Genomic DNA, 12,235 nt, shown 5'->3' on the forward strand with positions numbered 1-12,235 from the left:
GAATGGAAACTTTTTTTTTTTTTTTTTGAGACGGAGTCTCACTCTTTCGCCCAGACTGGAGTGCAGTGGCACTATCACGGTTCACTGCAAGCTCCGCTCCCGGGTTCACGCCATTCGCCTGCCTCAGCCTCCCGGGTAGCTGGGACTACAGGTGCCCGCCAGCACATCTGGCTACTTTTTTGTATTTTTAGTAGAGACGGGGTTTCACCGTGTTAGCCAGGATGGTCTCAATCTCCTGACCTCATGATCCACCCGCCTCGGCCTCCCAAAGTGCTGGGATTATAGGCGTGAGCCACCGCGCCCGGCCTGTAATACTTCATTTTTAAAATTCCACTGATTACAAAAAGGTTAAAAGTTACTGTCATAGAATATTAGCTTTGTATGAGATGGATATGCTCCAAGAAGAGGGAAATGGAGATTGACAGCCTGTAAATGTTGCCTGTTTATACATATGTAATTTTCTTTCTCCTTAAGGCTCCAGAAATGGGAATTAAATACATACTTGTATGCCCCAAAAGATGACTACAAACATAGGATGTTTTGGCGAGAGATGTATTCAGTGGAGGAAGCTGGTAATCTTTTTCTTTTTAATCCATAAATTCAGAATCTGTGAAGAAAACAGTTATATTTTAAATGTAGTTGTACAAGAATTTTATGACATTTTATTTTTATTTTGTAGGTAGTTTCCTTTTCTTCTGTCTGGTAACTATTCAGTTAGCTGAGATTGAAAGAGTGCTCTGCGCTAGCAAGGTCATGACCATACGTGTGATGTCATGGGCGTGCTAGGCTGACTCCACCTATTCTGTGGTCATAGATTGTGCTGCTTACTTCTGCCAGTGGAATAAACAGTGGGCCACTGGGCAAAGAAGTGCTGGAGCTGGGCTAGGCCCAGGGCAAGGCAAGTGAGGCATGTACCTTGGGTGCAAATTTTAAGGGACCCCCCAAAAAAGTAATCAAGATAAATAATTTATGCAGTATTTTTTAAAAACAAAATTAATGCAGAAATTCATGATGGAAACAATGCTAAAATTTTAGGTAAAGATAGGATCAGCACTAGTGATTGTTCCTTTTGCTTCAGGCTCTAGTATGGCTTGGTCTTGTCAACAACTACTGATCCTTACCCTAGTCCAGGAAAGTGGGAAGCCATTAATAGGCTGTCTTTGGGTTTTTTTGTTTTTATTTGTTTTTCTTTTTTGAGACAGAATCTTGCTGTGTACCCCAGGCTGGCATGCAGCGGTGTGGTCTTGGCTAACTGCAACCTCTGCCTCCCGAGTTCAAGAAATTCTGCTGTCTCAGCTTCCCCAGTAGCTGGAATTACAGGAGCCTGCTGCCATGCCCAGCCAGTTTTTGTATTTTTAGTAGAAATGGGGGTTCATCATGTTGGCCAGGGTGGTCTTGAACTCCTGACCTCAAGCGATCGGCCTGCCTCCACCTCCCAAAGTGCTGGAATTACAGGCTTGAGCCCCCTTGCCCGGCCGGCCTGCTATGGGTATACTTACGTTGAGTTGGTTATATAAAATTGCTGAAAAGGTAGTAGTATAGCATTGAACCACCTGAGTAAATTACAGAGGTGCTTTTCTTTGGGAACTTGTGAATGGTGGAACATTTTTGTACTTGAAATTAAATAGTATACACGTATAGCTAACAAGATATTTGGTTACAGAGCCCAGCCAAGGCACAGAAGGCTGAAAATTTTCTTGAATTACGAAGAAGCAATTACAACTTATCCCGTCTCCATCTAGTGTTGTGGTTTACTACTCTATTTAAGTGTGCCTTCAACTTAATTGCTTTCTGGTGGTGCTGGTAATGAAACTTAATGTGATCAATAATTAAAATAGAGTAAAAATGACTATCTTGAGATACTGCTGAAAATTATTCAAAAATATGTCCTATGGTATATAGTAGTAGTATTTAAGTTGATTTAGGAAAATTGTCAGTTGATAATTTTAAAAGCTTAAAATCTATAATTAACGTTTTTCTCATAGATAGAAACAGATCAAGATTGTGAAGGCCATGACATACCTCTGGTTCTTCTTCTTTTTCTTTTTTTGGAGACAGCCTTTGTCACTTTGTTACCCAGGCTGGAGTTCAGTGCCTTACTGCAATTTTGATCTCTCGGGCTCAAGCAATCCTCCTGCCTCAGCCCCCCAAGTAGCTGGGACTCCAGGTGCAGATCACCATGCCCAGCTAATTTTTGTATATTTTGTAGAGAGAGGGGTTTGCCATGTTGCCTGTGCTGGTCTCAAACTTCTGAACTCAAGCAATTAACTTGCCGTGGCCTCTCAGTGCTAGGATTACAGGCATGATTCTGTTGTTTTGTTTGTTTGTTTTGTTTTGTTTTGTTTTTTTGAGATGGAGTCTTGTTCTGTCGTCCAGGCTGGAGTGCCTTGATACGATCTTGGTTCACTGCAACTTCTGCCTCCAGGGTTCAAGCAATTCTCCTGCCTGAGCCTCCCTAGCAGCTGGGATTACAAGTATGCGCCACTACGCCTGGCTAATTTTTGTATTTTTAGTAGAGATGGGGTTTCACAATGTTGGCCAGGCTGGTCTCGAACTCCTCACCTCAGGTAATCCTCCTGCCTGGCCTCCCAAAGTCCTGGGGTTACAGGCATGAGCCATTGGGCCCGGCCTACCCTGATTCTTAAGAAAGCATTTTCTTTTTTCATATTATAAAGTAGTTATGTGTAGGTTTATTTAGTTAGGAATTCCAGTTGTTCAGAGACGGCCAAAAAAAAAAAAAAAAAAAGCAAGATCCAGTACCGTGGCTTATGCCTGCAATCCTAACACTATGAGAGACTGAGGCAGGTGGATCACTTGAGGCCAGGGGTTCGAGCCCAGCCTGGGTGATATGGCAAAACCCCATCTCTATTAAAAGTACAAAAATTAGCTGTTATGCCTGTAATCCCAGCTACTCAGGAGGCAGAAGTTGCAGTGAGTCAGGATCGTACCACTGTACTCCAGCCTTGGGCAACAGAGCAAGACTCTCAAAAAAGCAGCAGCTGCATTTTATGCCTTTCAAATGCTTCAGGAAGTAGAAATGGCTTAAGTTCAGTAAGAGAATTGACAGTTAATTCAGTGTTTTTGAGAAATGGCAATGAAAGGGAGGAGAATGTTTATTGATTTTTAGCCTGTTTCCCCAAAAGGATAAGAAACTATTTGGAAGTGAAAAAGAAGGGCCTCTTATTTTCTGTTGGTTCAGATTTCAAAGGTGTGAAAACTGTTCTTCTTTCCTTACTGTGACATTAAATCACTTCAGGCTTGTACCATTTTGTATGGCCTGTTGTTAAGTTGGACATGACAATTTGTAAAATGTAAGGATCTTTTCCTTTTCTTGTAAGTTAGAAATAACCTCTTCAATTAAACCTTCAGTGAACGTTCTTTTAGTTTTCTGTTCTGCTTTCTAAAAACATGGACTCTGTTCTTTAGAGCAACTTATGACTCTCATCTCTGCTGCACGAGAATATGAGATAGAGTTCATCTATGCGATCTCACCTGGATTGGATATCACTTTTTCTAACCCCAAGGAAGTATCCACATTGAAACGTAAATTGGACCAGGTAACTCCTTACTTTTTTTTTCATTTTTCCTGACTCTGTACTTGAAACTAAAAGTTTGCTCAATTGCTTTTATGATGTTAAAAGGAAATCAAATTCATATTTCTTTCTTTTTTTGTTTGTTTTGTTTTTTGAGACAGAGTCTCGCTCTGTTGCCCAGGCTGGAGTGCAGTGGCACGATCTTGGCTCACTGCAACCTCCTCTGCCTCCTGGGTTCAAGTGATTCTCCTGCCTCAGCTTCCCAAGTAGCTAGGACTATAGGTGCGTGCCATCATGCCCGGTTAATTTTTGTATTTTTAGTAGAGACGAGGCCTTCACCATGGCGACCAGGCTGGTCTTGAGCTCCTGACCTCATGATCTTCCCAAAGTGCTGGGATTACAGGTGTGAGTCACCATGCCTGGCCTTGTATTTCTTTGTTTCTATAAGAATTTTTTTACTTTGAATGTGTTTTTTTTGGAGACAGAGTCTTACCCTGTTGCCTGGAGTGCAGTGGCCCAATTTCGGGTCACTGCAACCTCCACCTCCTGAGTTCAAGCGATTGTCGTGCCTCAGCCTCCTTAGTAGCTATTACAGGCGCACCACCATGCCTGGCTAATTTTTATATTTTTAGTAGAGATAGGGTTTTGCCACGTTGGCCCGGCTGGTCTCGAACTCCTGACTTTAGGTGATCCACCCACCTCAGCCTCCCAAATTGCCGGGATTACAGTCACACTCCGCCACACCCAGCCTTGAATCCTTCTGATAGAGGAATATTTTCCAAATTAAGTAAAAAGAGCTTTACTGGAGATACTGGTTCTTCTCAAATTTCAGTTTGCATAAGAACTGCCTTAAAAGAATGATTAGAAGTGAAGCTTAAAAGAATGCTGACTATTGGACTTTATTTCCCAAATTGATAAGGTGGGGACCGGGAATCTAGGTGATTGGTGGTCAAGAACCACATTTTGAGAAATTATATATACCCTAGGCTGCTTGGCTTGAATTTACAACTGAGATTATAGAAACAGGGTTTCACCTATTAGACATTAGTTTCTTCAATTAATGGACAAAGACATGTTTGGAAATGGCTAATTTCCCCAGATGAGAAGAAAAACAGACTGGGTGAACCTAATTGAGTGTAAAGTTTGCTTAATGTAAAAGCTGCACACTTCCTTTGGTCAAATGTAGGGGGCTTCCATTTTCCTTTTTTTGAAACCGAGTCTTGCTCTGTCACCTAGGCTGGAGTGCAGTGGCGCGATCTCAGCTCATTGCATCCTCTGCTTCCTGGGTTCAAGCAGTTCTCTGGCCTCAGCCTCCTGAGTAACTGGGATTACCACACCTGGCAAAATTTTTTGTATTTTTAGTAGAGACAGGGTTTCACCATGTTGGCCAGGCTGGTCTCGAACTCCTGACCTCATGATTTGCCAGCCTCGGCCTCCTGAAGTGGCCCTATTTTCCTGTTTCTTAAGTTTGCTGGTTTTTCTATATACATGTCTTATTTCTTTAGACAAAGATTTATATGGGTGGCATTAAAATGGTAAAAATTTAAGGCAGTTGAAATTTTCATTAATGAAGCTATTTTCCTATTTGATAAAATTCTACTGTTCTTTCTGATTCATACCTGGTTAGGTTTATCTGCAAAGGGATCAGTGTACCTTTTGGGACTAGGACACAGCCTGGCTTTTTCATGTCTTAAGGTTATTCATATTTCTGTATTTTTCTGACTTTGTTGGGTCTTCTACAGTCGGCAGCCCATGAGGTAGCCAAGAGGCTAGGCCACTTTGTAGAAACTTTGTTGAATCATATTGTCATATAAGTTGAGTATTCCTAATTCAGAAATCTGAAATGCTCCAAAATATGAAACTGTTTGAGCTCCATAAAATTCAAAGGAAATGATAATTGGAGCATTTCAGATTTTGGATTTTCAGATTAGGGATGCTGAATATAATACAGATATTCCAAAATCCAAAACATTTTTGGTCCCAAGCATTTCAGATAAGGAATACTTAACCTGTAGTGCTTTCAAACCCAAAGGAGAAATGGGTCCCAAAACTCTGTTTGACTTAGATTTTTTTTAATTAAAAATGTAAAAACAACCTGTCTTTGAACATTCTAGTAAGGAAAATATTGGATTTTAAGTATAACTATTAACTCTATAATGTTTGGAATTCTTAATTTTTTTACTCTTGATTCTTTTTTTCTCCTCCTAGGTTTCTCAGTTTGGGTGCAGGTCATTTGCTTTGCTTTTTGATGATATAGACCATAATATGTGTGCAGCAGACAAAGAGGTATTCAGTTCTTTTGCTCATGCCCAGGTCTCCATCACAAATGAAATCTATCAGTACCTAGGAGAGCCAGAAACTTTCCTCTTCTGTCCCACAGGTATTGTATATAATGGCTTTATATTTAACTAGTTTTCTTAGAATATGTAACTTATAATGGACCATGGGCCCCATTCTCTCTCCATTTCCCTCCTCCCTTAGTGTATAAAAGTAGGAATTTTTTTTTAGAAGATATTTTTCAAGATCCTAAATTGGAAAAATTCTAGGAACTAATAAATGACAACTGACTAGACAAAAGATTTCTATGTATTTTTTATTAGTACTGGAAGTATATGAACTTTGTCAATATTAAGAGAGGGATAGTATTGAAATGAAAACTGGAGAAAAACCAAGTTACTTTGCTTTTACCTTAGTCACTTCTCATTTCCTCCTACTTGTCCCCTTTTTCTGCCCATGCATATCTGTCCCTTTTTGCACTCCTCCCACTTCCATCTGGGCTCTTATTTCAAGTAGTCAGCATAGAAAACTTAACAGTTTTTCCTCTTTTCCTTTCTTTTTGCCCCTCTGGTTTCTTTCATTGAAAATATTTTAGTCTGTTAGTTGCTTCTCAAAATTCAACTTACAAGAAGTTTTTCCCCAGACTGTCCTGTTCAGGAATAATTTTAGACTAAATTCCTTAACTTTCTTTGTGTGTATTATGAGCTGGGAACCTTATTTTAGTTGAGTACTACATTAGTACCCAAAAGTTTAAGATTATACTGGGAATTAATTAGCTGCGAGTTACAGTTTAAGTTGCAGTTGGGTACTGAAAGCCGTTGGTATATGCCTTTTTAAAAAATGTTTTTTACTTTTACTTTTAAATTTGTGTTATTTATTTAGAGACCAGGTTATAAAACTGGCTAATTTTTTTATTTTTGGTAGAGACGCCATATTGCCCAGGTTAGTCTCAAACTCCTGGGCTCAAGTGATCCACCCGCTTCAGCCTCCCAAAATGCTGGGGTTGCAGGTGTGAGCCACTGTGCCCAGCTGCCCTTGGCATATTCTTGTATTAGTTCTATTATGATATTATCAATCCATTCTGTTTGCATTTAATTGTAACTGAGAAAAGTGGGCAATTCAGAATTCTATAGAAAATGCTACAGTTCTTGTTTCTTTAGTAAACTTGTATTTCTAGTAACCATAGTATCATAAGAGTTGATCTGTACTACTGTTGGAGGAAAAATATCAGATCTGTACTACTGTTGGAGGAAAAATATCAGATTTTATGAATTTCTTAAATGAACTGTCCACTTGAATTTAATTCCTTATAGGAGGCCTTTTATCATTTGGATGAAAAGAATTTAGAATTGGCAGACATTTTTTTCCATATTCAAAAACCCATGATCCTTTTGGGAGGCCGAGGCGGGCGGATTGCCTGAGCTCAAGAGTTTGCAACCAGCCTGGGCAACATGGTGAAACCCCATCTTTACTAAAATACAAAAAAAACTAGCCAGGCGTGGCGGTGTGCACCTGTAGTCCCAGCTACTTGGGAGGCTGAGGCAGGAGAGTAGCTTGAGCCCGGGAGGTGGAGGTTGCAGTGAGCCAAGATTTCATCACTACACTTTAGCCTGGGCATCAGAGCGAGACTCCGTCTCAAAGAAAACAAACAAAAAACCCATGAACATTTTGTTCCTGACTTTTTTACTTTTCTCCCTACATTTAGAATATTGTGGCACTTTCTGTTATCCAAATGTGTCTCAGTCTCCATATTTAAGGACTGTGGGTGAAAAGCTTCTACCTGGAATTGAAGTGCTTTGGACAGGTAAGTCTTTTAATTCATACAGTCAAACTTGAATTAACTGGGACTTAGAGAAATTGCTTGTTCTTGTTAATTGAATACCCCCCCCCCTTTTTTTTTTTGAGATGGGAGTTTTGTTCTTGTTGCCCAGGCTTCATTGCAGTGGCACAGTCTCACCTCACCACAACCTCTGCCTCCTGGGTTCAAGCGATTCTCTTGCCTCAGCCTCCTGAGTAGCTGGAATTAGAGGCATGTGCCACAACGCCCAGCTAATTTTTGTATTTCTAGTAGAGACGGGGTTTCTCCATGTTAGCCAGGCTGGTCTCAAACTCCTGACCTCAGGTGATCTGCCCACCTCAGCCTCCCAAAGTACTGGGATTACAGGTGTGACCCATTGCACCCGACCCTGAGAACTTGTTAAAATACGCTTTCTTATACAAAGTTTACTTACTCTCTTAATATAAAAAAACATTTATCATGGTTGGGGAGCCTGAGGTGGAAGCTCCCAGGAGTTAAAGACCAGCTTAGACAACATAGGGAGACTGTGCAAAAAATAAAAAACTTAGCCAGGTGGGGTGGTGCATGCCTGTAGTCCCAGCTACTTAGGGGGGCTAAGGTGGAAGGATCGCTTGAGCCCGGGAGGTTGAGTTTGCAGTGAGCTGTGAACATGCCTGAGCAACAGAGTGACACCCTGTCTCAAAAAAAAAATTCAGTTAATAAATAATAAAGATTTATAGGGAACTGGGCTAAAGGGTATTGATCCCAGCGTTTAAGCAGCGTTTAGGAAATTCTTCTGTTTTATAAAATGAAAAAATAAAGCTCAGTAAAAGGGTGTTGCTTTGTTTTCAAAAGAAAAATTATGGCTGAGTGCAGTGGTTCATGCCTGTAATCCCAGTGCTATGGGAGGCTTGAATTGAGGTAGGAGGATCGCTTGAGGCCGGGAGTTTAAGATTAGCCTGGGCAACATAGGAAGCCCTTATCTGTACAAAAAATTTTAAAATTCCTGTGACATGGTGGGGCACACCTGTAGTCCCAGCTACTTGGGAGGCTGAGGTGAGAGGATTGCTTGAGCTCAGAAGTTCAAGCCTGCATTGAGCTATGATTACTCTATTGCCCTTCAGTCTGGGTAACAGAGGAGACCCTGTCTCAGAAAAAGAAAAGTTGTTATAAAACGTACATGGGGCCGGGCGCGGTGGCTCAAGCCTGTAATCCCAGCACTTTGGGAGGCCAAGGCGGGTGGATCACGAGGTCAGGAGATCGAGACCATCCTGGCTAAAACAGTGAAACCCCGTCTCTACTAAAAAAAAAAAAAAAAAAAAACTAGCCGGGCAAGGGAGGCTGAGGCAGGAGAATGGTGTAAACCCGGGAGGCGGAGCTTGCAGTGAGCTGAGATCCGGCCACTGCACTCCAGCCTGGGCGGCAGAGCAAACCCCCCCCTAAAAAAAAAAAAAAAAAGAACATACATAGAAGGATCTGGGCACGGTGGCTCATGCCTGTAATCCCAGCACTTTGGGAGGCTGAGGCCGGCAGATCATGAGGTTAGGAGATCGAGACCATCCTGGCTAACACAGTGAAACCCTGACTCTACTAAAAAATGCAAAAAATTGGCTGGGCGTGGTGGCGGGCGCCTGTAGTCCCAGCTACTCAGGAGGCTGAGGCAGGAGAATGGCATGAACCCGGGAGGTGGAGCTTGCAGTGAGCCAAGATCGTGCCATTGCACTTTAGCCTGAGGAACAGAGTGAGACTCCGTCTCAAAAAAAAAAATGTACATGTAAGGAAAACACAAAAGTTATATGTCCATTGTATTTTAAAGAACCATGATTCTTTTTTAAAAATATACATATTTAAATTTAAAATAAAAAAATAGGGTCTCACTGTGTTGCCCAGGCTGGTCCGAACTCCTGGGCTCAAATGATCTGCCCACCTCGGCCTCCCAAAGTGCTGGGATTACAGGTATGAGCCAATGCGTCTGGCCAAGAGCCACAATTCTTTTAACAAATGGTTGTCGTTATTTCTAGGTCCCAAAGTTGTTTCTAAAGAAATTCCGGTAGAGTCCATTGAAGAAGTTTCTAAGATTATTAAGAGAGCTCCAGTAATCTGGGATAACATTCATGCTAATGATTATGATCAGAAGAGACTGTTTCTGGGCCCATACAAAGGAAGATCCACAGAACTCATCCCACGGTTAAAAGGAGTCCTGACTAATCCAAATTGTGAATTTGAAGCCAACTACGTTGCTATCCACACCCTTGCCACCTGGTACAAATCAAACATGAACGGAGTGAGAAAAGATGTAGTGATGAGTAAGTAGCCTATACTTGATCCTTCACCTTGGGAGGAGAGCTGGGGTTAACTAGACCCAGTGGAAAGTATGCTTTCCTTTGTCATCACAACTGAAGCAGTTTTATTTATTTTTTTAAAAAATTATTTTGTTTTACTAAGAAGGAAACAAAACTAAGTGGTTTTATTACGGTATGTTGTTTCATTCTGTTGATGAAGATGTATATGATAGAAGAAAGGTTGAGTGTCTTTGGACAAGTCACTTAACCTCTTGGCCTCAGTTGTTTGTTTTTTTTTTTAGTATGATTCAGAAGCGGCGTGGTGGCTCGCCAATAAGCCCAGGAACTGCGCTCCAGCCTGGACAACAGTTGAAGACCCTAGCAAATAAATAAAAATAAAATAGGATTCAGTCTTTGAAGTCTGAGTACTAGAGGAGACAGTCTTTAAGTGTTTCCATTATCTCTAGAGTCATTCCGATAAAATGTATTTTCAGGCAATTTTGTTGAAAAGCATATTTTAGATGACTGGATACTCTGAATCTGAGTCACTTAGATCATTTAGATTCAGCTTAAATTTATCATTTATGGAACATACTCTTTTTTTATGAGACAGAGTTTTGCTCCATTGACCAGGGTAGAGTGGAGTGCAGTGGCACAGTCTCAGCTCACTGCAAACTCTGCTTCCCAGGTTCAAGCGATTCTTCAGCCTCAGCTTCCCAAGTAGCTGGGATTACAGGCATGCCCGGCTTATTTTTGCTTTTTTTTTTTTTTTTAAAGTAGAGACAGGGTTTCATCATATTGGCCAGACTGGTCCGGAACTCCTGATCTCAGGTGATCCATCCGCCTAGGCCTCCCAGAGTGCTAGGATTACAGGCATGAGCCACCGTGCGTGGCCGAATGCAATATAGTCTTATTTTAGACATTGGCTTACTTATTCTTAATTTATGAAAAATCTCTAATAGAGTTCTAAGTAAAGTGTTTGATAATTGTTTATTTATATTTAAATAATCTATCGTGGCAGATGTGTGTTAATGGGCACTGAGGTGGCAAAGAGTAAAGTAGTTCCTACTTTTTTTTTTTCTTTTTGAGATGGAGTCTTGTCTTGTTGCCCAGGCTGTAGTGCAGTGGTACGATCTTGGCTCACTGCAACCTCCGCCTCCCAGGTTCAAGCGATTCTCCTGCCTCAGCCTTCTGAGTAGCTGGGATTACAGGCATGCGCCACCATGCCTGGCTGATCTTGTATTTTTAGTAGAGACAGGGTTTCTCCATGTTGGTCCGGCTGGTCTTGAACTGCCGACCTTGGGTGATCCACCCGCCTCAGCCTCCCAAAGGGCTGGGATTACAGGCGTGAGCCACTGCACCTGGCCATTCCTACTTTTGAGAAACAGTCTAGTGTTGGGTAAGGCTTATAGACAATAGTATGATAGTGTGATAAGTGTTGTAATAGTTTAATTTATAAAATGCTGTGTGAACACAGGGGAGAGAGTGATTATTTTTGCTAAGAGATTTCACAGACTTTTAAGCTGGATCAAAGTATGAGGAGAGTTTGCTGGGTATTAAAGGTTTATGGGCTGGAGGTGAAAAACACTGAACACTGAAAAATTTTTTTTTTTCTTTGAGACAGAGTCTTGCTCTGTTGCCCAGGCTGAAGTACAGTGGCACAATCTTGGCTCATTGCAACCTCCGCCTCCCTGGTTCAAGTGATTTTCCTGCTTCAGCTTCCTGAGTAGCTGGGATTACCGGTGCACGCCACCCCGCCTGGCTGATTTTTATAGTTTTCATGGAGACAGGGTTTCACCATGTTGGTCAGGCTGGTCTCGAACTTCTGACCTGGTGATCTGCTTGCCTCTGCCTCCCAGAGTTCTGGGATTACAGGCATGAGCCACAGCACCCAGCCTGTACACTGAACTTTTGAAGTTCCCTGAATTTTGGCCCATTTTGGGCTACTGAAGTGTCATGATAGTATGTAGGAATATTAATAGTTGTGGTCTATTTCTCAGTTCCATACTCCTGCTTTGAATTGTTTATTGAATTAATGTCTCCCTTTTGGCTCAGTCATTGTCATCCTCCTCTCCCCATTAGAAAAAAAAAATAGGAATATTGGTTCAGTCATTGTCATCCTCCTCTCCTCAATAAAAAACAAAAATTGGGAATGTAATTTCAATGCTGTCAGTGTACATGGCACTTAACTCCTACATCTTTTTTTTTTTTTTTTTTGAGATGGAGTCTCGCTGTGTCACCCAAGCTGGAGTGCAGTGGCGCGATCTCGGCTCACTGCAAGCTCCGCCTCCCGGGTTCACGCCATTCTCCCACCTCAGCCTCCGAGTAGCTGGGACAACAGGCGCCCGCCACCTCGCCCGGCTAGT

At 41.7% G+C, this 12,235-nt stretch overlaps 1 protein-coding gene across 3 annotated transcripts in view; it reads left to right on the plus strand.

Annotated features, from left to right (window-relative positions):
- OGA (O-GlcNAcase) overlaps positions 1-12,235 on the plus strand; it is a 36,746-nt gene that overhangs the window by 6,349 nt on the left and 18,162 nt on the right. For 2 of the 3 annotated variants that reach the window (XM_023206465.1, XM_023206467.1), the window contains exons 3-7: positions 475-572; positions 3,427-3,557; positions 5,742-5,913; positions 7,516-7,614; positions 9,609-9,893. In XM_023206465.1, the coding sequence (XP_023062233.1) occupies positions 475-572; positions 3,427-3,557; positions 5,742-5,913; positions 7,516-7,614; positions 9,609-9,893 (785 nt within the window). The remainder of the gene's footprint in view (positions 1-474; positions 573-3,426; positions 3,558-5,741; positions 5,914-7,515; positions 7,615-9,608; positions 9,894-12,235) is intronic. The other variant, XM_023206466.1, reaches the window with a different exon arrangement.

The sequence above is a fragment of the Piliocolobus tephrosceles genome, chromosome 9, assembly GCF_002776525.5.
Source record: "Piliocolobus tephrosceles isolate RC106 chromosome 9, ASM277652v3, whole genome shotgun sequence".
Classification (NCBI taxonomy): Eukaryota; Metazoa; Chordata; class Mammalia; order Primates; family Cercopithecidae; genus Piliocolobus; species Piliocolobus tephrosceles.